Genomic DNA, 24,859 nt, shown 5'->3' with positions numbered 1-24,859 from the left:
AAATTCTCCATTTGCGAAATGGTAGACTCTGTTCGGAAAGAGAAGAGTCGTGGAATGTATTGGGCCCCATACATTCCACGACTCTTCTCTTTCCAAACAGACTCTATTTATGTGTTGTTACAGGTTACAGGTATTATTCATAGGTACAGTATAGGTAAAGTAGAATAGCGACGGCCAAAATGGCCAAATATATCGGAACCCATCTATACTCGTATGTTATTACTTATTATGTTACCAAGGTGTTTATTTGGCCATTTATGAAGTATTTGATGCTGATTGTACCTCTTCTCCTCTCCCAAAAGGAAATAATTACTCGTCATACTTATCAGACCAAAAAAGATGCATCGGCCGGGAATCGAACCCGGGCCGCCCGCGTGGCAGGCGAGCATTCTACCACTGAACCACCGATGCTTGCATGTTAATGGTAAATTTTGTAGTTGTATGACGTTTTAGAAAGGTGAGATGCGCTTCGATGAATACATTCACTTTCACTTTTAGTTGTTATTATGACATAAAAAAAAATTGCATCATAATATATTTTTTTACAGTACAGGGACTTCAATAAAGAAAGAATCTTGTGGTTGCATTGCATCAAAATCATAATAATATTATATGTTCTGTACCTATTCCTAATCGATCTACAAAAGAAGTTTAAATTAACCACCAGTGGTGAATTTGATCTTAGCCGTAAAAGTGACATCATTATAGTATAGTAAAATTATATTCAACTTAAGTTATTCTATACTTAATATGGATATAATTAAAGCCCTTACATTACCAGAAATCTATACCATATCTACTGTAACATCTGTTTCACTCTACTAAACAACACGCTAAAATTATACACTTAAGCACCCAAAACGACCCTGACTTGCATACGGTTTTTTACAGTCCAATGCCATAAAAACTATTTAAGTCTCTAAAGGTGACTTAGTGACCGAAATGAAAACTCGCTTTATTTACGTTTGTGCAGAAATGCGGGTAGCCGGAAAACTGAGTTACCTGACATAGAAAATTCAGGTGTATGTATGCAAATACGAGGCGGCATAGTGAGAAGAGAAAAGGAAGGTTTTGGAGATATCGTACATCTACCGTAAAGTATACTTTATATTGTGGACTGATCTGAGATTTTGGTTGAGATATATATTATAGCCGCAAATGACTTTTGAGCAATCATTCGAAATAAGTATTTTGTAAAAATGAAACCAATCTGATTTCATTATTTGTCCCCGTGTTATCTTTGAAAACTTAGCTTTTGCCTGTCAACTTGTCAGAATGACCGCGATGATGATAAACCGGCTTTGTAAAACTAATATTAATTAAAAACCTGTCAAAAGAACATCGTCTTTACATTTTTAAGCAGTAATCGAATCCCCAGAACGAAGCCCACAGGGTGTGCTATCACTATTAACATATAAATAATCTTACCCCGATTCTAGAAACAAAATACACAAGTTAGTATCCTGATTGCAGAAAAATGTACAGTTAGCGCTAACACACTAGTTTTCTCTCCTGTGGGCAATAGTTAACAGCTTGTGGGCATGTAAGTAATGATTTTATCATAGTTCTCTAAATAAAAGGAGGACATTTTCACGTGGTTAAGGGTTAAATAAGAAAATTAACCTTTATAGCCCTTAACTCTTGTGTATGTCTACAGGAAAGACGATAACACAGTAATCTGTTTGACCCTGAATGCTTGAACAGTAATTCTGCTAAGACGCTGCAAAAATTCTGCGTGAATCGATTTCTCGCCTTGTTATTATCGATTCAGGCCGCGTAGCCAACGTGCCAATCACTTACGCTTCGTAGCGAACGAAACGCAACTTACGCAACTGTCACTGTCGCACTAATAAAGAAGAGTGATAGAGAGACAAAGCGATTCGGTGGTGAAGCGCAAGCTATCGTCACCTTGGCTAGGCCGCCAGAGTTAATCCATGTTCGTAACTCGCTAGGGAATTTATTATCAAATGTATATTTTAGGTATAAAAATGATACTGTATACTTAAATAAAACCTAATAAGTATGATCAATATACGCCAGTAGGGCTGGTGGTCGGTTTTTTATCATCTGTCATCATGCCAATCATGCACGTTCTAACAAGTCAAGTAAGTAAGTGCGAAGGTGACGCATGACATGACAAGTGACAAAAATGCAACCTTGGTACCGCCGCAGACCATCATTAGGTACTGCTGCGCGGCTGCGGCTTTTTGCATAAACACGAGCAGCTGCGTGTAAGTGGCGATTGTGAAATAAATAAATATAAAGACCCCAAACACATACTAAACTCAATAGCGCTCATGTTTTGTTTGGATAATAAAATAAACGACGAAATATTTAGATATAACTATAACTATGAAACAATAGATTGTTGTAGACTTACAAAAATACGTTTTTGAAAAAATAAACAATCATCATCAGCCTACTCTCGTCCACTGCTGGACATATGCGCGTCTCCTATTGCACGCCAATGAGGACGATTTGCGGCAACTCTGATCCAGCTCTTTACAGCCGCCTTGCACAGGTCATCGCTCCATCTAGTTTGTGGGCGTCCTACGCTACACCATAGAGAAAAAAATATATAGAGTGCTCACTCCATACATCAGTTCAGACTATTAATTTCAGTGTCTACATCTAGCATCGAGTAGCGAAACTATCACTACTGCTACTTGACAATAGATGTAGCACCGACCGGAAAGTCTTATCTCAACAGCATAAGACTTTCCGGTCGGTGGCTACATCTATTGTCAAGTAGCAGTACTGATAGTTCCGCTACTCGATGCTAGATGCTAATAGTCTTTTTGGTACTAAAACTGATGTATGGAGTGAGCACTCTATGTATTTTTTTCTCTATGGCTACACATACAATAAACAAATGAACAATGTCAGGGTATTTTTATTTTACCGACCCAGTTACTTCAAGTAATAAATATGCTTTTTTTACGTCAAGTAATTATGTCACGATTTGATTATTTTTAATTTTTTTATAGCCTATATTGTGTCCCACTGCTGGGCAAAGGCCTCCCCTGTCTTTCGCCACTCGTCACGGCTTTGTGCATGCTCCCGCCAGTCGCCACAGAATGAGTCCAGCCCTAGTAGCACGGTCGCATTTTTATCGTTTATCACCATGCCTGTCACGCTCTAACAAGTATGTAAGTGCGAAAGTGACGGGCATAGTGATAGTCGATAAAAATGGAACCGTGCTGAGCCCGCAGGTCGTTTCGCCATCTCATTTTTGGTCTGCCTCTGCCTCGGGTGATCTGTTGTGTGGATTTGATTAGGCAATCGTTAAATATCAGGGAGTCATTTCCTGGATAAAAGTGCAGTCTTTTCGTTTTAAAATGGGAGAATATTGGGAAATTCACGAATGCTTTAGTCGTTAGGGAATATTACACTATCTACCCTTGGGTGTTTCGTGCCAAGTGGGTAGTGGAAACTTGTTGATGATTGTTAAGATAGTTAACTTCGAGTAATATTTAATAGCCTAAAATTACAGTGTTAGAAGTTCATTTTCCCACAGTTTACTTTAATTCTAATCCTTAGGTGGGCGTCTTCGGTGGAAATATTTAAATGGTGAACGGCCGTTTGATGTGAGGTTCCTTGGAGAATACCTTACTTATCATATATATTCGGAAGCGCAATAACATAAAACGTAGCAAAAGCGCTGGTGGCCTAACGGTAAGAGCGTGCGACTTGCAATCCGGAGGTCGCGGGTTCGAACCCTGGCTCGTACCAATGAGTTTTTCGGAACTTATGTACGAAATATCATTTGATATTTACCAGTCGCTTTACGGTGAAGGAAAACATCGTGAGGAAACCGGACTAATCCCAATACGGGCCTAGTTTACCCTCTGGGTTGGAAGGTCAGATGGCAGTCGCTTTCGTAAAAACTAGTGCCCACGCCAATTCCTGGGATTAGTTGCCAAGCGGACCCCAGGCTCCCATGAGCCGTGGCAAAATGCCGGAACAACGCGAGGAAGATCGAACATAAAAAGTAGCAAACCTATCTTAAATTATGTCTCTTTCTAACAAACGTCAATGACACAACGACGGATAGGGACAAACGATTATTTTATAGACGTAGGTACCTATATTTGTTTATCTCCATACTTTTTCGTGATTCATTCAACATTTCTATAGTCATAAAATGAAACACTACTTGCATATATAGGTAATATGTAGGTACTTACACTTACCAACAATAATTGTAAATATAACTTTTGATGTTTTTAAATAATGCAGGCCATTCCCGAATCGAAGTTCCCCGAGCAGGCGAGCACGATTCATTCCGTCGTTAAGTTGATGACCAAAAAGGACGCTGATAGACGACCGATGATTTTGTTTACTCATTCCAATCTATTGTTTCCGAGGCGATCTATTTTGGGGCTTCGGGCAAAGTTTGGGAACTTGCATCGTACTTCTTATCTGTGAAGCGAATTAGTAATTTGTTTTTGCGGAATAAAGGTCCTTTTTGCATTGTCTTTGTTAAATACGGTTATTAAGTTTTTGCCCTTAGATTAGATTTGAAAGTTTTATTTGAAGGGGATATTGTTAGAAAGTTTTAAGCACGCTATTGGAAGCTTGCATAACAATGTACTTTTTGAGTGCTTAGATGTTTTATGCCATTAGGAGGACGTTTTTGTAATAAAACGTCTAAGTAAGAAAAATATTCTTAAAAATTCATAGTCAACGTATTTTTGGGGGCACTCTGTATGTTGTTTTTAATGGAAAATTAGATAATTCTAATTTACTTATGAAAATAGTTCCTAGGTATACTGCAGAGTTTTTATTTAATCGTATGGCTACAAACTGGTCGCTTAATAATTAATTGCTTATTGAATAGGTACTATAGTTTAACATCTAGTTTCTTCACCCATTGGGCTGCGTTCACATCAGGGCAGAGCAGGTCCAGGGAACCTCCGGTATATTTCCTCTTGGGGCAGTCGTAGATGATGTGATTAATAGACTGCAGGCTAGGGGGATGATGTTACTCACGTCCGCAGGAATTGCCACCAACACCCTGCACGTGTCCCCTGGGTGGCGCTAATCGAGTAACAACCTTTCGGCTGCTGTACCTGTTGTCACTGATCAACCTCACAGCAAGTTAACCGAGTCGCTGATGCTATTTCGAAAGTGTACTGCAGAGTACCTAGGTAAGTATCGCCGGCTAATGTTGACACGTCTGTCTAACCATTATAAGTACTTACAATAAAGAAAATATGGCTCAAACCCAAGAGTTTTGCCATCATGATGTCCATAATCCTTTTAAAACGCAGTTGACAATATAATAATAGGTCTAGGATTATTTTTCTCCGAGTCCGAGGAAAGCTTAAACATGTAACATTGGAAAATATGAAAATTGGGTACTTCCCGTGTTCAGTTTTCAAAGGAAGTGTCGACATTTCCCACAATATTTCAGAGAAATATGATTTTAGATATTGCTTCTCCATTGTGGAAATATACATGACAGGTGTCTATTGATCGAGGTGTAACATATTATAAGTTTTGTAAAATAAGGGGAGAAGGAACATGTTGTGCCGACGGCCATGAAATATGATCGTTGTCCCACATTCTGACGTGCTTACTAAAAATATTAAGGCAGCGATTTAAAAGAATGGCTGCGCATATTTTTCTTATATCTTCAGAAAAAATAACTTACAGTTTAAGAATGATAATAACTTGATATTTACATAGTACATGTACGAGTTTAACGCCTTAGGGCTCATTTAAACAGCGAGAACTCGCATGTAAGTTTCATTAATTACATTGCGTTATTTGATCGGTCGGCTGAATTGATGCAGGTAACCTCAATGGTCCGCAATGTAACTAAAATCGTATACGAGTTCGCGCGCCGTCTAAATGAGCCCTTAAGCATATCTATTATAGCAGTATTGAAAAAAAAATCCAAATAGGTTTTCCTTCTAAGATTGAAAGTCTCCATATACTTTAAACCAAATTGAAAGCTAGATTAGTAAGCGTAATAAATTAGACATTTTGAGATGAAAATACTGTCTGAACAAAGCTACAACGAAACCATAATAAGATAATAGGTAACACTGCGTTTTCCTTATAAAGACACGTATGAAAACCTTATGAGTAAAGTTAGATACGCGAGGAACCCGATTTGCGTGTTAATTGTATCAATTTACATATGAGAGCGGATCCCGACGTAACAAGGTAATCGATGTAACGGTTCCAGGGCTTTTACGGTTAAAGTTGTGTTCGTGCTACAAATTTTGATATCAAGCCTTGCATTATAAATAGTTTATCGTCATTAAATAATGTAAGTAGGTATTGTACTTGTCGATGAAAGTATAAAACTAAGCTCCGTTCCAGTCCAGAGATTCCAAAGCGTCAAAGGATTAATTGTTCACTATAAAAAATGCTTTGGGAAAGGTGCTTTCTTTGATATAGAAAACTTTTGGTTGGGAAGACTATCATAAGAGCTAAACCTCGTATTTTTAAACGTACTTCGCTCAGACACAAAAAGGAAGAGCTTCGCTCCTTCTACTCTACCGGCTTTCTATTAGTGGAGTTTATGTAGGTACAGTAAACGTCAAAGATATGTTTAAAATTTTAGCCTTATTGCAAGGGAGTAAGGTGCAAAAGTGTTAACATAATTTTGACGTCGACTGTACAAACGCAAGAGTTCGAAGCGACGAAAACGCTTGTAGACTGTTTTACCTGAGAGACGGTCTTCTCTTCTCCACGTTGACCTAAGTATATGTCGAGCTTACACGCACCGATCTAGAATGAACAAACCTAATGTTTCCTAGCGTCCAAAAAACTGTAAACAATAGGTGGTAACTGTATTCAATTTAAGGTGACAGTCCATTTCCAACCGCAGCTGCACTACTGTTCATTTTACTATGGAAATTGACAGTAACAGCGACGCGTTCAGTACCAGTAGTGCAGCTGCGGTCAGAAATGGAATTTTACCTTTAATATCTCGACTTTCAGACTTTAGGCATCCCCGTCAGGGATTGTAACGGCTATCAGCAACAGAGTTCAATATACAACCAGTTTGCAAAACGAAAATCGCATCGACTTCTTTGTTCTAACGTCTCTCGTCGTTTCTTTATCGTCGTCGTCGTCGTCCACTTTTTCCAATTGGAAACTACAAATTGAAGAGCCGAGATGTCGAGTCGGAGTCAGACGTTACTTTCAGCGCGGAAACAATTGATTCAGCCAGAAGTTTGACCCAGATACGTCGGACAGGCCGAAACCGGAATGCAAATTGAAGTGCATTCTTAGTAAAATACGACTTAGAAATCTTATGACAGTCAATTTCTGAGGTGAGGGTCAACCCCAAAATTAGCTGGATCAATTTTTACATCTTTGCCTCCTAAATTTTACGAGAGGTACTAACAGCATATTGCTCATTTAATAGTGTAGGATAGAATGTAACTTCTCGCCCATCTTTCCATCCACCGCAGCCGCCCATTTTTTTTCATTTCATTTTTTGTTTAACTTAAAATGTTTCTATACTGTGCACCTCTAGCTACCCAGCCGGGCTAGCACATGATTGGCGCGACAGTATCTCGCTAGATACTGTCGCGCCAATCATGTGCTAGGGGTGCAGACGTCCCAGAGGATTAAAAAAGGTCTATCCTATTTTAAATCTTTTATTTGGCAATTGCATTTGTCTTACATTTGAGGTGTAGGCGGTTAAAGGATAATTAATGCGATTTAAGTATTTTAATGTGGAACGTGCTTCAGACAGCGCCATTATCAACCAACTTTTCCCATTAAAACACCTGAACTTTTTTTTTCCGATAACAAAAAATATCTTACCAAGAACGGAAGTTTTCTAACGACCCCGGATGCATAATGCCGAATCTTACGCCGAAGTAGATAACGTGATTTAATTACCTGGCCCTGCTTTTAATTTTATAATACATAAGTACTAAAACGTTAAATTTGAAATACCCAAATTGGTCGAAATTCGGTACAGGTTAAGGGCTTGAATGCGAACTAATTTAACTGCGGACGTGCCTCCGACAGATTCTGTTCAGGGGTGTCATTCCGAATACGTACCGAGCACGGGCAAATCACAGAACCAGTATTTGAGGTCCCCGGCTTTAGTAGCACAGCGTACTCTACGTAGGTAAACAATACGCGAACGCGAAGCGAAGCGATGCGGCGCGGGGTAAATCAATACTTTGATACCTATAAAAGTGTCCTACGTGGGCGATCTCGTTGCGAACGCGAACGCCGTGGGCCCGCCGCGCTGCATCGCTTCGCGTTCGCGAGTTGTTCGCTTACGTAAGACGCAGCGTAAGTAACTAGACAAAGAAATACTTACACCTACTTCTGCGGGCAGAAGCCAGTGTGCAGTGCTTCATAAAGTGAAGTCGGGCTGTTATAACGGATCTGGAGGTCACGTCTAGTCCATCAAACATCTCGGCGCGTAGCAAACGCAAGGCCATCGGGAATAAAATCCAGGAGCTCAGCACAATTATTTACCAACTTTTCCCATTTGAGACGGCTTGAGTCATGGTGACGGGATACCTTAAAGTATTGGTAAAGGACATTTGATTTTCTCACCTGCTTTGGAGCAGCACTACAGAATACAGATTTTTATTGGTAAAAGTACTATATTATACTCGCAGTTTAAAAACCTAATCTTGGCTTAATATTCATTTGACCTTATCTAAATACTTTCAGGGCAGCTCAGCTCAATAAAACCAAAGTTCAAGTGCGTGCAAGTTGTCCTACGAGTAAGTAAGTAATCAATATCAAAACAAGTTCGGATATGTTAGGATGTTCAAAGTTCGAATACCTAAAAAAGTATTTACTTATTATACTTGTTTCTAGTATATGTAGACTACCTATCTATCTATCTAATACATTTAAACGAGCAATTCTTGCATATTTATTTATTTATATATATATATATATATATATATACATATATATATTATTTTTTTTCGGGGATCTCGGAAACGGCTCTAACGATTTCGATGAAATTTGGGTGTTTTAACCGTGGTACCACAGCTTTTGTACCACAGGGGGACCACGGGTAATTTTTTTCCCCGTAGACCCACTGCTCCAGTTTTAAGTTATCTTTTTGAATACGAAACTTTCCGTGGGCCCACGGGTCACTCCTCAGATAATTTATTTCCCCATAGACCCACTTCAATTTAAGCGTAGGTAGGTAGGTACGAGTAGGTAGGTTAGGTTCGTTAGGTAGCTTCAGATGCCCGAAGGGCAAACCGCTCAGAAATAGGAGCCCCGCGAAGCCTACCTATATAACCTTCCAAATATAACGGTGGTCCACGGGTAAAAGACAGTTATTTTCAATTACCCGTAGTCCCATTTTGATGCAGTGAGTCTACGGGGAAAAGAAATTACCCGTGGTCCCCTGTGGTACAAAAGCCGTGGTACCACGGTTAAAACACGGAAATTTGGTATATGGGGGTTTTCGGGGGCGATAAATTGATCTAGCTAGGTCTTATCTCTGGAAAAACGCAGAAAAAAGTAGTACCTATGTACTTGGTTAGGTTTTTTTTTGTATAATGGAAAACTGGGAACACTGCTTATAAATAGCTTTTTTTACTCGAATTGTATATTTAAGTAAAAATAAAAGTTACTTCTCTTTTAAGTAGGCAGTGAATACTTGCCAGGTAGCTTAGTTGCCAAGATAAAATCATATTTACCAAAATTTTATTTCGCAATTTTATAGAGCAAATATATTAACAAGGCTTTCGTTTTCAGCTGTTGCCGTATAGCGATAAAGTCACTCCACATAAATAACGAATAATGGGGTGAATATTATCTTCCAAAAATATGCTTCATTTTGCTGAGTTACGGTTTAATATAACACGCATTAAGGATGACTTACGTTAGACCGGGCCGTGTCCGGGCCGGAGCTTCCGGAGCTTGGTTTTCTATGGAAAGCATCACGTGATCACCTTTGTAATAGAACATCTGTAATAGAAAAGTGAGCGCCGGAAGATCCGGCCCGGACACGGCCCGGTCTAACGTGTGTCATCCTTTAGGCGGGGGTTATTTCAGTGTAATGAATTTTCTGTACAAGGACTAGATTATTTTAATGACCCGTAACTTTACAACCACATTTACTGTACCTCCACATTTGTTTTATAGACATTTACAGTAATGCTTTATAGTAGGTAACCACCTTTAAGATGATAGTGGATTACCGCTAAATTCTCCATACGAACGATATATCGTAGAAAATATTTTGGTTTTTTTTTTCACAATTTGATGTAGGTATAACCACAGTCATGCCCCTTCATCAACCAACCCCGGCCAACAACCTTGCTATCTATTATCCTCAAAATTTGACTTTTATTTATCATAAAGATAGTTTTAACGATAGTTGCCACATGCTATTCATTCATTGGCTTGACTCCGTCTTCATTTGAATTGATAAGATTAGTACAAAACAAATGACGGTGAGTAATAACGTTAAACCGTATTTTTTTTGTAGACATACACGCTTAAATTTACTTTTTGCAGGTGTTTGAAATAAATAATTCTTAGATTTTTCGTATTATGTACAGTCAGCATCAATAGTAACGGATGAAACAACGCGCCAAAGGTATTTACTAGAGCTCCCGATACACGTGTTACACGCTGACACGGGTACCCGTGTTCTTAAGCCCGGCGGTATTAAGAACCCGAACTACACGAACCCGCCCGGATTCGGAAACGTTTACCCGTGTACCCGTGTATTTCGTGTACCCGTGTACACGGGTACCCGTATACACGGATCTTATTTACCCGCGGGTTCGACCCTTCACTCTCGTGTTGGGGAGATTCGTGCTTGAAGACATACGATTGAATTGGAAAATTCGATTACTTTGCAGTTTTATCGGATTGATTGGTAATGTCTAATAGGTAGGCAAGTACACTTTGTTTCAATAATTCATATTTTTAGCTTTACTCTAAATAATATTAAAATTAACAATAGGTATCTTAGTATCCGTTGATTTCATTGATAGCTCGTTTTCTTCATTGTAGTTTTTTGATAATGAAAGTAAACCTAAATGATAATCTAATACAAAAGAAGCTAGTTATGCTTACTGAAACTACCACGAACGGATATGTCATATTTTCCTTTGTAGCGCGAGGGTGGGCCATTCTACATCATCCCATGTCCAGACCCCCCCCCCCCCTCTAATTTGAAATGACGTAATTTATGAATATCCCCATATCTTAAATGATGACAAAGGCAATACAAAATTAATCAAATTAGTATAATACATATCAATAACATTGAAAATCCGATAAAACTGATCGGATTCGATTCCAATTGGAGCTCCTGATCCTGAATCTTTGTTTTATTTAAAGCTATATACATTACTTCAATCTCCGCTACACGCCAAGACGGGTTAGGCCCGCGTGTATTTATGTTCCGTTCACCGTGTACACGGGTACACGGGTACACGGATACACGGATCTTAATTACACGGGTACCCGACTACACGTGTAGAACGGGTCAGAAAACCGTGTACGTGTAGTTCGGAAACGGGTACCGAACACGTGTACACGAAACACGGACACGACCGCGAGCCCTAGTATTTACCACCACTTACTGTACCAGTGTACCTACCATACGAAACTATAAATATATTAATAACCACTTACCTATACAATAAACTATATTTAATATTAATTTAGGACCATAAACGACGAGCGAAAGCTCAGTGTTGCCACAAATTGAACACAGTTAATGCCCAAAAGTGTGCAATAACGACTGATACAAAACCATTCTCGCCCCGAGCTGGCGAGGTTGCCTTTAATTAAATATTGTTCGCTCGAGGTTCTATTGATGCTGTACATGTTTCGTTATGATTTTCGGCTCCTTGGATATTGGAATGTTTCAATACAATAATATACATAATAGAGTGTTCGCCAAAGACTTGTTAAACTCTGTTTCAATCTTCTGTAATAGAGTTACTAAGTACCTAGTCTTGCATATTATTTATGCATTGTTTTCAGGCTTGCATCATTAGATAAAATCCTTGGAAAAAATGAGACAGAAAAGTGCATACTGCACATATAAGAATTTTCAATAATATTCCCCTGTACCACATGTTCTTGTGAATAAACTTTTATTCATTCAATTCCTACTAATTAATATTGTAAATGTGATAGTAAGTAAGTCTAATATTACCTCTTCAAGCTTTAACCGCTTCAGATGAAATTTGGTATGGAAATAGTTTGAGATCTGAGGAAGGAAATATATCAATAATCTTCATCTTAAACATCCCACGCAGACGAAGTCGCGCGCAGTAGCTTGTTTTATTTAAATTTTTGCTATTATTGTTTCAGATTTTTTTGTAAAATTACCTATTATAATTATAGGATTAAACGAACTTACCTGAAGTGAAGTTCAATCCTGATTATATGAAGTAATTATTTCTGGATAATTAACAATGTAGTACATCTCGCTCGCTTGCCAATGTACGCGAATTTAGAGCCGCCATAAAAGAAAAAATCACCAACTGTCACGATGACACTTCATATAGTTTAGAGTATTCATACACTAATTGGGAAGTAACCATGGATCCATGGTTACTCGAGGAGGGTGGGGATATCCCTTATCCAGAAATAAATACTTCATATAATCAGGATTGAACTTCACTTCAGGTAAGTTCGTTTAATCCTATAATTATATTCGTATTTATTTCTGGATAATTAACAATGTAGATGTTTAGAGAAGAGAATTAAATAATTTGTAAAAACCAAATATCTCAAAAATCTACCCAAAAACAAGCACTTGTCTTTTTGGTAAGAATATACATATATATCTATATATCTATATATCTATAATGGATACCTATCTCTATATATCATCAAAGGTAAACTAAACATAAGTTGCTATGAGACATCTTAAAGTAGATCAATGTTAAAATAAAAATTCTCCTTCCTATGACATGGGAATTATCAACAATAAAATTAGAGTCTGCTATTTTAATAGGTAAATACTTTGAGAATCAAAGATTTACTGTATACAAAATTCTGAACATGTAAATATATCTAATAAATAAGTATCTAACAAAAGTAGCAGACTAGTTATCTGAAGCATCCCTCCATTATATTAAAACATTAAATTCACTGGTGAGACCTGCTCTTATGATCTTTACCTTATCCAATGTGAGACATGATAATTGTCATATGTAAAGAAAATATAGAAATATTATTACCCCCTCTTTTAGTACTAAATAGCATCTAAGTAATGTATGATATATAAATAGAAAGCCTCCATAAAAGAAAGAAGACATGTGAATGGCTACTAAAATACCTTGTACTTTCTTGTTACTTGTCTAAGATACGTAAGACAAGGTTTTAAGACATTATGATGCCATATTTTTCTCTTATATTGTATTCGTTTATTCCAATAAATACATAATTTCATTTTATTAAAATTGTGTCAATAGTCATAGGTTCTGGGCATCACCCAGTAAGTAAAATCTTGACACTATTAATTTTTCTTAGCTAAGGTCTTCAAAGAGTTTTGCTATTCTAAGTAAACATAAAAATAAATGTACTAGCTATTTGTTGAAACATGAAGTAACTAACCCTGTAATCTTAGTTTCAAATTCTCAAGTTGATTTATTATTCGTGTCATACACCCTTAAATATACTCGCATTGCTTCTCATGCATGCAATTAAGCGTAATTGATTGCATGTCCATATTCTAATCCGAATAAACTCTTCTTTCCCCGTTTGGAGAATCTTGAGACATGTTTGGAGCTGTTTAAACTAAATATAGTAAATTTGTTACTACATGGTGACTTAACACCAGATAGTTTACGTTAGAAGGGATTAAGTACCCTTATTTAAAATATTGTTAAGTACTTAACTAAGCTAAGTAAGTATTCACTTGCTTACTTGCTAATTATGCTAAACGGGGTATTACCAATTATATAGCCTACACTTAAAATACGATAAATTGCTTTCCTAGCTACAACAAGTTTCACTTTGTATTATATTTTAATAATTTATTTCCTCATCATCATCATCCTATCAGCCAGAGGACGTCCACTGCTGGACATGGGCATAGGGAATATTTTATTTAAGTACTTATTATAAATATCTAGAGGTACTTATATAAAAAGATGATCCTGTTGGGTAACATTCTTTCAATTATTTGTTCTAGTATTTCTCACCACTACAGAATCTAACAAAATAAGCAGTTTAAACCAAAACAACATGTAATTAGGTAAAATAATGTAAAACATTTATTTAGGGACTGTGTGAATTATAAAACCACACATATGTATGTGGATCGGTCTGTGACGTTTCGTGTATTATCCCATAATAAAAACCGCAAATCACTTGTAAGTGACATATGTTCGTACTTCGTATGTTGTACATATGCATACACCTCGAGAATTCTAAATATGTACTAAGAAAAACAGAAAATGACTATTTATATAACATAGTCATGAGTTATTATGGATCGACAGTTTGTCTATAATGCTCTGTTAAGTGCCCAAAAATATCTTCATAGATCAGCTTGAACAGTCGTAAGACTGCTGAGAGGTGTAACTATCTATCCACTTTCTGTTGGATCTTTCTGATCATATTCGTACAGAGAGTATAAAGAAAAGCATATAAATGCAACAAAATGATCTGTTGTACATTTTATTATACTTTTGAAATTGTTTCAATTCACTACTGATTATTTATACATTTATAATTGATTAATTAGATCATTAGAGATAAAAGAAAAATATCTATTGCTCATTATGGCATAAAATGGGCATAAAGCATAATTTTACTTTCGGAATCCAATCCTTCTTTCATTTCAGCTCTACTATTGATAATTGTCTCCGATGGACCTGACCCATTATCATTAGCCCCCCAACCGTTCAAAGTAAATTTACAGTACCAAGAGGTATCAAACATTCTAACACAAATATAAATAAATACGTAAGTAATTATATTATCTTCATTTTATGTTTTGGGCTTAATTTGGCTAAGCCCGTTACTGTTTTAAAAAGTCAAGGATTCTGCTATAGAGATTTGTTACTACACTACTGTTCAAAAGTTGGGAAATGTAATATAGCTATTACATACTTACCTATAAACCTAACTAATTATCTACCTACCTACCTACTTATATTATATTACATACCAACCTAACCATTTCTCTTTCTTATCACAAATGTATTCAAGTCTGCCATTTAATGGGCATGAATTTGTGCTAAACTGAACCCTATCATTTTGTAAAAGGGTTCCAAAAAATAAATAAATGTTACCACTGGCTTATAAAGGTCTGAAAGTTTGATAAATAAATGAGTTTGAAGCGTTGGGCTATAATTTAATTGATATTAAATATCCATCCAATGGCTGACTGATTAAGATTTCATATGTAGGTATAGTTTCGGTATTGTATCCTTGTTCACCTACAGTCTTGTATTTTATACAACATACTTCTCATTATCTTACATTTGAAAGTAATAATAAACTCACTTAATTCAGTATATAATATCTTTATATATCTTTTGAACATTTTCACCGAAGGCAATTGGGCTTCAAGAACTTAAAATTCCCATGCTCAACTGACTGAGCTATCCGGGGACATTTCATAATTTTGTTCACACTATAATTGTGACATTTTGGCTAAAATAAATTAGTAGCCCTTGAAGGGTTATGTTATGATGTTATGATATTAGAATTTTTTAGTAAACTTGTATGGCAATTTACCAAACTGCCTGAAAAGGGAACAAGTTATCCATATTCACACAATATGATATATTATTATGAAACACGCTCAAGCTATAGTAAACTTGTAAGAGTGAAAAAAGTATAAGCCATTAACCCCAGGATATGACCTTCACAATAAGGCAGTGGTTTGGATCTAGTCCTTATAAAGGCTGTTAAATAGCATTCTTTTGTACACTAGTATGTGTGTGCTGTACACTGCCACGGCACTTATTTATTTTATTGTATTAGTGCAGGTTACAGAAGTTTTGATTAGCAAAGAAATAATAAAAATGGTAGGCCATTCTTAAGCCTTAAAAGGGTTCAGCATATATTATAAATGCTTAGCATATACATTAATCCAGAGGCATTATTCCAACAGCATCCAGAATATTGTTATTATTTGTAAACAGTAAGTAGATGCTTAATTAGCATACAATTTGTTTAATGCCGCTAGCGGGCTTGCTAATGACAGAATATCATCTATATCAGAATATGCTTGTAAATGATACAGGATCACATCCATGAGTGTGACGAAATTCATGCACTGAATTTCAAGTGCTAATGTCATTATAAGAAATTATTAGGTAATACAAGACAATTCACAAATGTAACGCTGCAAGTGTGATTGGGGCCTTTGGACCCGGCATGGCTCAGAACAGGTTTTAGTTCTTAAGTTTTGTATGTACGTATTTATATTATTGAAATAAAAAACTTTTCCCATTCACAAATTATCATCCCACGGATGAGGTGTTTCTTCACATTTAATCCATTTTATTATTGAATAGTGATACTCGTGCTCGTCCCACGGACGAAGGGCTCCTTGCTATGCAATAAGCATTATATTATAGTCAAAGTGAGTTGAAAAAGATCTGACCTTCGTTCCACGAACAAAGCACAATGTTGCCACGCAACATGTGGATATTTTCAAGCCAACATTTCAAACAATGTCCCACGGACCTAAGTCTATGTTCTCTATAGAACGAAGCACAAAATGTCGCTACGCGATATGTGAATATCTTTAAGTCAACACCTCCAACAATGTCCCACGGACATAGACAAGCTCGTCACACGAGAATGTATAAAAACTTTGTATAGGTACTCTATAATAAAGTGAGGTTAAGTATGTAAATATCTTTAAGCCAACACCTCGAACAATGTCCCACGGACATAGACAAACTCGTCACACGAGAATGTATAAAAACTTTGTATAGGTACTCTATAATAAAGTGAGGTTAAGTACATGACTTGTATCAGAAGTCCAAGTTTCCCCACGGGAGCACTCTTAGCACCTTCTAGCTGCAAGAATTTAGAAAATGAAAACTACTTTTGTTTACTAGCTGACAAATGCTGTCCGTAAAGATGTACAAGGCTGTACAATGTACTTACCACAGTCCGTGGTACTTACGTTGCGATATTTGCAAATTTCATTTTCCATGTACACATTGCACTGTATATAGACCTTTTAGGTATAACTGCATGGGAAAAACTAGTAATTACTCGATAAAACTTAATTTTTAATAACTATGCGACAGATGCGTTACGGCGCGCGCAAAATATATGAAGTGTCATCGTGACAGTTGGTGATTTTTTCTTTTATGGCGGCTCTAAATTCGCGTACATTGGCAAGCGAGCGAGATGTACTACATTGTTAATTATCCAGAAATAAATATGAATATAATTACTTATCGTTCTAGAATAACTTTTCACATGTTCTACACTCTATAGCGTATTTTAAAGTGAAGCGTCACTATGTTTCGAAATTCTACACAACGGGCCCTATTCTCATTTCTCTCTGGATTGTTCCATCTAAACTTTAAATCACGGACCCAACCTTCCAAATTGTTCAAATGAAATTTACACTAGGGAGTAGGGGTACAGACGACCTAGCCAAGTTGACAATCGCTATCGCTTCGACAACGAAACGCTTTGTCTCTCTATCACTCTCCTAAATTAGTGCAACAGTGACAGTTGCGTTTCGATGGCTACGGAGCGTAGGCGATTGGCATGTTGGCTACGCGTTTTTCTATCGCGCCACATCGTAATCAGTAACCCACATCTCGCTTTCACCTCCACCCTTTGAACTCGGCACTTCAATAACTCTCGCACTTTGACAATGTTTGGGATGTCTGCAAAACTAGAATTTTGACCTCAATATGACATCTGTTAGCAGATGTCATATTGAGGTCAGTATGAATAAACCATGTTATTTTATAGAAACATGTATGTATAAGTGCCATAAAACAAAACACGAGAATTTGTTCATTAAGAGTACGTAGCCTATAGTTTTTTCGCATATAATTTTTTGCCGACAGTTGACTGACACTTCATCGGTGTTTCATCCGTAAACAATTCTGTCAGCGAAATCAGTCTCATTCCGAATCCACCGGACAACACAAACAATCTCAGCTCCGCTTCGCTGCCAATTAAAACATAAATTACAATTTATTATACAACAAACAGTAGTTTCACTGAAAATTGCTGAAATGAAATTACGCTCGGCAAAGCACGAAGCGAAAACTGGTCAACAGCTGTGAGATCGAGTCAAATTGACAAATTGCTTAAGTCTTTTTATGTTACAGATAAAGTTACGTCTTTTTTTATTGGGAGCTTGCTGTTATCTTTGTACAGATTCCGTAAAAGTTATGGCGAATTGCCAAAACTTTGTGCGAAACTAGCGGGAAAAAATTGTCAGCGAATAGTAAAATAAATAAATCTTCGGTGGAAGTCGTAGGTATAAGGAGCGTGGACAGGAGAAATAATTAGGCAGGCAAATGGTTCAAAGATAATATGAAATCTGGAAATTAAATATAACTTAACTCTGTCCCTCGTCGGTAAAATCTTAAATCTCCCTCAGATTTCCGGCGCTGAGATAGCGAGCTTGGCGGAGGCTGAGACCGCTTGGTGCGACACGTGCCCTGGGGCGACTGTCCCGGCCACTAAACATGTCCAGAGAGCCTGGGATACCCCCGGCCTTAAAGCTACTCACGCGTCGCTCATAGAAAATAGTTCGGACGATTCAGATCGCGCCCGCCTATTAGCTGTCTCTACTTACGAATCGGGTCACTGGCTGAACGCCTTACCGTCACGCAATATTGGTACTGTTTTAGATAAAAACACGTTGAGAATATCAGTTTGCCTGTGTTAAGGATGTAAATCAAACACCAAGTTCGGGCTGAGACTAACTCGTACTTTATTTACTTACCCACATGCGTATATCACAAATATCAGATCTACCCACAACCTCCTTTTTATAATAATTGTTTACAATTAAATTAAGCTACTACATTATCCTTTTCTAAACAAACAAAAAAAAAAGTAAAAAATGTAGCTTGACAAAGTACAATAAATTAGCCATTATTAGCTATTTTTACACCTTACACATGCATTTTCAACATCTATTCTTTACAAACAATAAAGAAAGATATGAATGTAAAAAAAATACATAACTGAAAACATCGAATTATTACTATTTTTTATAATCAAAAGTAGAATTTATATTCAATGTATTTTAAACAATATAATGATTAATGTTGATTTAAATCTATAACTGCATTTGAAATAAATTCTTATACAAAAATAATTTTATTTGAATTGACATTTTAACTGTAAGTAGGTACGAGTACATATAGGTAGGTCGGTAGGTAGTATTTCTATTTTTTATTTATTTAACAATATACATTTAAGTATCTACTTATTACTGCAATGTAATTAATACCTTGTTTTATTTATAGGTAGACCTACCTTATGTTTTATTTTCATTGAATTACACAATAATTTATAATTAACATGCATTATCATATTTTAATATTACCTATTAATTTAAACACTTGTATGCATAAAATTTATAATAATTACCTATTATTATTATTACGAATTACAACTTATCATGGATTTATTATGATAACAGATATTTCCATTTACGGGTAACATTTTTAACGTGAGATAAAAACATAAGCCATAGGCATTGCACATTATACATCTTAGTGACATTTTTATACAGGTGTTTTTTTTTTTTTTGTATACCTATAAATATATAATGTTTTTAAATATTAATACATTTCGTTTTACCACGACTTGATGAGTCATCAGTGTCATCACTCTGCACGTTTAGTAGCCCCATCGATCAGGTGGAATGACCGTCCTGCCGGAACGAGTAATATACAGATTATTGTTTGCATTATTATCATTAGACGCTGGGACCGGGCGAGAATCGCTTGCAGTGCAGTTGTCCGACCGCTGCATAAGTGAAGCATTCGAGAGTGACGTCATCGCGGCGTTATCAGTTGGAATGTCTAAGTCGTCATAAGGCAGGAGGCACACAGGGCTTTCAGATTCGGAATCCGAACGATTATCAGAATCACATATTAGGTGACGTCTGTTTCTTATTAAAATGCCTCCACCTATTATTTGTATGGCATACGATCGTATTCCACGAATCGATTGCACAATACCGTTGACCCACTTTTTGTTTACCCTAACTTTTACTTTCTGACCTGGCACAAGAGGAGTTAGATCGCGAGCACCTTTATCATAATAGTCTTTTTGCTTACTTTGCCGTAGTTGAAGCTCGGATCTAACATGCTTTGGAATTTTTGGTTTAAGAAGTTTCGGTGGGCAAGGAACTATACATCTCAATTTGCGGCTATTAAGTAATTCAGAAGGAGAAGCGATTGTACTACTTATAGGGGTATTCAAGTATTCCAGCAAACCTAACCTAAACTCTGTACCCTCAACCTGCGTTTTCTTGAAAATTTTCTTAACCGTTTGTATAGTTCGCTCCACTTGGCCATTTGACTGGGCGTAATGGGGCGAAGAAGTGACATGCTGAAATTTCCATGATTGAGCAAATAACTTAAAGTTTTGGGAACTGAATTCAGGGCCATTATCAGACATAACTATATCTGGAATACCTTGACGGCTGAAAATCATCTTCATATGCTGAATTACATTGTCAGATGTCAACGACTTTAATTCTACAACTTCTACATACTTGCTGTAGTAGTCAACGACTATTAGATACTTTTTATCATTCCAGTGAAAAATGTCGGCACCGATTTTGGACCATGCTCTGCTAGGAACCTCATGCGAAATAAGTGTTTCCTTTCTATTTTCATTTTTAAATAATAAACAGGGTTGGCAATTATTGATTAAGTCTTCTAACTGTGAATTTATATTTGGCCAAAACATTATTTCACGAATTCTCAATTTACATTTTTCGAGACCAAGGTGACCAATGTGCACCCGCCTTAACAATTCACTACGCATGTCGGAGGGAATAATTATTCTATCACCCTTCCATAGCATACCGTAAGCCTCAGTTAATTCATCCCGATATCCCCAGTAGGGCCTAACTTCATTACATACTTCTTGTTTGTTATTTGGCCACCCATTTTTTATATACTTTGCCAACAATTGTAATTCCGTATCCTCTTGTGTTAACTTCTGAATATGCATAAAATGTGTGTCTACAAGCGGGTTACTAACTGCCACAGCACAAACCTGCGCTCGGGCATCTAGGTAATCGCGCGGTTCTATTATCGGCGCACTGGACGGCTCAACAGCGCGCGACAGCGTATCGGCTATAAACAAATATTTACCCGGCTTGTACATTAATTTAAAAGTATACGGTTGCAAACGCAATAGCATTCTCTGTAGACGTGCCGGAGCCGATGCTATTGGTTTGCTAATAATACTGACAAGTGGTTTGTGGTCCGTCTCTATAGTAATATCGCTTCGACCGTATATGTACGTATAAAACTTTTCGCATGCGTACACGCAAGCCAAAAGCTCTTTTTCAATTTGAGCATACGATTGCTCAGCTTTAGTCATAGCACGTGACGCGTAACACACGGGCAAGTTATTTTGCATAAGGCAACATCCTAGACCGTTTTTACAAGCATCTACTGATATCACGACGGGGGTGTCCAAACTGTAATATTGTAAGATAGGAACACTTGTCAAGCATTCTTTAAGACTATTGAATGACTTTTCGTGCTCATTATTCCAGTGCCATTCTACTTCTTTCTTAAGAAGCTGTCTCAAAGCATGATTCCTATCTGATAAGTTAGGTATAAAATTACCAACATAATTAACCATACCTAGAAAACGTTCTAAGTCCTTTACGTTCAATGGACGTGGCATATTTCTTATCGCGGACGTGTGCGCATCGTCAGGGTAAATGCCGCGAGGAGTGATCTTGTGACCTAAATATTTAATTTCGGATAATCCAATTTTACATTTGTTTAAATTCAGTTTTAGATTTATTTCTCTGCATCTGTCCAATACCATTTTCAATCTACGGTCGTGTTCCTCCTTAGTGCTGCCGTAAATAAGTAAATCGTCAACAAATAAACATACACCTGGAATGTCGTCGAAGTGCTCATACATTTTTTTATGAAACACTTCCGATGCAGATGAAATTCCGAAAGGAAGACGCAAGAATTTATATCTACCGAAACTGGTATTAAATGTACAAAGGTCTGTACTATCAGCATGTAATTTTAGTTGCCAGAAACCCTGTTTGGCATCCAAAGTACTGAAATACTTGGATCCACCTAGGTTAGCTGTAATTTCGTCCAAAGTAGGCAGTTTAAAATGCTCGCGCTTGATTGCTAAATTTAAATCACGTGGATCCAAGCAAATCCTAATGTCCCCGTTGGCCTTTCTAGCGACTGTCATGCTGTTGACCCAGTCTGTCGGGCCCTCAACCTTTGCAATAATTCCGTCTTTAATCATTTCATCTAATTTACACTTTACCGAATCTTTCAAGGCTACTGGGAGCTTTCTAGGTGCATGCACCACTGGCCTGACGTTTTCGTTGAGCTCAATTTTATAATGCCCTGGCATGCAACCTACCCCCTCAAAAACGTCACTGTACTGTGTAAAAATACTATTATTTAAATTACATTCCTCATCACTTTTCACCTCCAATACTAATTTTACTAAATTTAACTCGCGACAAGAGTCACGACCTAAAACAGGTGGCGAATCTACATCGGCTATTATAAAATCTAGAATATAGCTACTATCTTTATGCTGCACTTTTAAATTACACTGGCCTACAACTTTTATGCCCGTACCAGAATAACCCTTTAATCGGACTAAAGACATTCCTAACTCTCGCTCAGCTATGCCTAAATCTCGCAAACATGTACGCGGGATAATATTCACGTCGGCCCCAGTGTCCAATTTAAACTTCAACTTACAATCATTAATCGTCAAATCGACGGACCAATCATTTTGAGAATCAGAAAGATAATATATTACTCGTACCTGATCGGTTGAGTCATCCGCTTGAATTTCGTAAATTGTGCACATCCGGGAAAAGTGATCAAATCGGTTGCAGTTCAAACACCTCTTTCCTGCAGCAGGACATCTAGAGTTCCCATGTTCATAACCACACATTGAACACCATGCACTACGCTCACTACCACGACCGTGTTTGTGCGTCAGCTGATTTCGTTGCATCGGTGGATCCCAGCGCTGCACTGGCGCGGGCGCGGGCGCGGGCGCGGGTGGGTGAGCGGGGAACGCACGAGGACGCGATAGCTGCTTACGACCGCGGGGCCACCCGCGCGTTGCTCCTCGATGCGCGGGCGCTCCTCGCCGAGATACCCACATTACGCGATTTACATCACTACTGTCTTCACAAACCGTTTCCCGCACTACTCCGTGATGCCCAAAATAATCTCGTTGTACCGCATAGGCATGATGCTCCACAGATTCTTTTTTTATGGCTCCGGCCTGTACCTTCGAAATTTGCGCAACATTACAAATATCTAATGATTTTTTCAAAGTTAACTCTGGTTCCCGTAGTAGTCTTTCCCGAATCGCCTGGTCCTTTATTCCACAAATAAGTCTGTCCCGAATTAACGTCTCCACTAGGTCTTTAAATTCACACGAACTCGCCAATTTTTTTAACTCGAACGAGTATTGTTCGATAGACTCGCCTTCCTTTTGATCGCGAGTAAAAAATCTGTGCCGTTCAATAGTTAGATTCTTTTGAGGCAGGAAAAATGAGTCAAACTTAGCCAATAATTCCGTTGATGTCGTTATCGACGATTTATCAAATTGCTCGTACACTTCTCGGCACTGCTCGCCGATGATATGTAAAAGGATGCTTAATTGCACTTTCTTGTCTTTCTTCGACAGCTCACACGCTTCATAATAAATGAGAAATGCGTTCTTCCATTTTTCCCACTCTTTTGATAAATTTCCCGTCGTAACATTTTCTAAACTATTAACGAACGAAAATGGCGGCGGTGGTGGCAAAATCGAGTCCATGATGAAAGTTCACACGAGTATTTTCACAAATTGTCACGAAATCGTATCTTCTACAGCACGTATACACACAGCTAACTACGTGAACCGTAAAACACAAATTACTTAAAAAAAATTCTATGTTGATTCTTTTATTTCGGCTGCGCCATGTTAAGGATGTAAATCAAACACCAAGTTCGGGCTGAGACTAACTCGTACTTTATTTACTTACCCACATGCGTATATCACAAATATCAGATCTACCCACAGCCTGCGTGTTGGAGCCAAAATATGCTCCGCCCACACCTGTGCTTGCGGCAAGGACGTGGACTAGCTAGGTCGACATGGCCTCTCTTTGCATCAAAAGCGCCGGCCGTTTATATGTCGCTTGCTACCGTTTCTGTGCCTGCTACTTTAGAACCCTCAGGCATGGCGAGAGACGATGGCAAGCGACCGGACGGAGCCACACTGGTGCCGTGGAGACTGGGTAGGCCTTTGGTGTGGGACGCTACATGCGTAGACACCTTTGCGCAGTCCCACATCCAGGCTACCCGGGCACAGGCTGGCGCTGCTGCCGACCAGGCCCAACTACTCAAGCGCCGCAAATACTCATCTTTACTGCACGATTATTCTGAGTTTGCGACGCTTGCAGTAGAAACAATGGGTCCTTGGTCGGCGGACATGAAAACTTTCATGGGGGACCTGTCGACACGGCTGGTCGACGCCTCGGGAGACCATAGGGCTGGCGCTTACCTCTCCCAGCGCATATCGCTGGCAATACAGAGAGGTAACGCAGCCAGCGTTATGGGCTCCATGCCGCAGGCGGACGTCTTAGAAGGGGTGTTCTTTTTATAACTTCTTTTTATATTCATCTTTTTTTATTAGTATATTTTAGTTTTTATATAATATTGTAAGTATT

General features: G+C 37.8%; 1 protein-coding gene and 1 non-coding gene across 2 annotated transcripts; both read right to left on the bottom strand.

Moving 5' to 3' along the window:
• Nucleotides 1-340: 340 nt before the first annotated feature.
• Trnag-gcc (transfer RNA glycine (anticodon GCC)) lies at nucleotides 341-411 on the bottom strand. Its single transcript has one exon. It is a non-coding gene; the product is annotated as a tRNA-Gly (tRNA).
• A 4,432-nt stretch (nucleotides 412-4,843) lies between these two features.
• On the bottom strand, nucleotides 4,844-24,199 carry LOC134655896 (uncharacterized). Its single transcript, XM_063511396.1, has 3 exons — nucleotides 23,109-24,199; nucleotides 22,226-22,406; nucleotides 4,844-4,970 (listed from the first exon to the last, which is right to left on the bottom strand). The coding sequence occupies exons 1-3, from the start codon at nucleotides 23,962-23,964 to the stop codon at nucleotides 4,844-4,846; spliced, it is 1,164 nt and encodes a 387-aa protein (XP_063367466.1). The 5' UTR covers nucleotides 23,965-24,199.
• Nucleotides 24,200-24,859: the final 660 nt, after the last annotated feature.

The sequence above is a fragment of the Cydia amplana genome, chromosome 2 (genome assembly GCF_948474715.1).
Source record: "Cydia amplana chromosome 2, ilCydAmpl1.1, whole genome shotgun sequence".
In the NCBI taxonomy this organism is placed as follows: domain Eukaryota; kingdom Metazoa; phylum Arthropoda; class Insecta; order Lepidoptera; family Tortricidae; genus Cydia; species Cydia amplana.
The sequence above is the reverse complement of the archived record's forward strand: the minus strand, read 5'-3'. Positions and strand labels throughout refer to the sequence as shown.

What these genes read in the sequence shown, in the direction of transcription:
- LOC134655896 (XM_063511396.1), bottom strand. Translation starts at nt 23,964, where the DNA reads ATGGACTCGATTTTGCCACCACCGCCGCCATTTTCGTTCGTTAATAGT. An exon ending in GCACAAACACGGTCGTGGTA is followed by an intron (nt 22,407 to 23,108) that starts GTGAGCGTAGTG and finishes AAATGATTAAAG; the next exon opens with ACGGAATTATTGCAAAGGTT. An exon ending in GCTAACCTAGGTGGATCCAA is followed by an intron (nt 4,971 to 22,225) that starts GTATTTCAGTAC and finishes TCATCCCCCTAG; the next exon opens with CCTGCAGTCTATTAATCACA.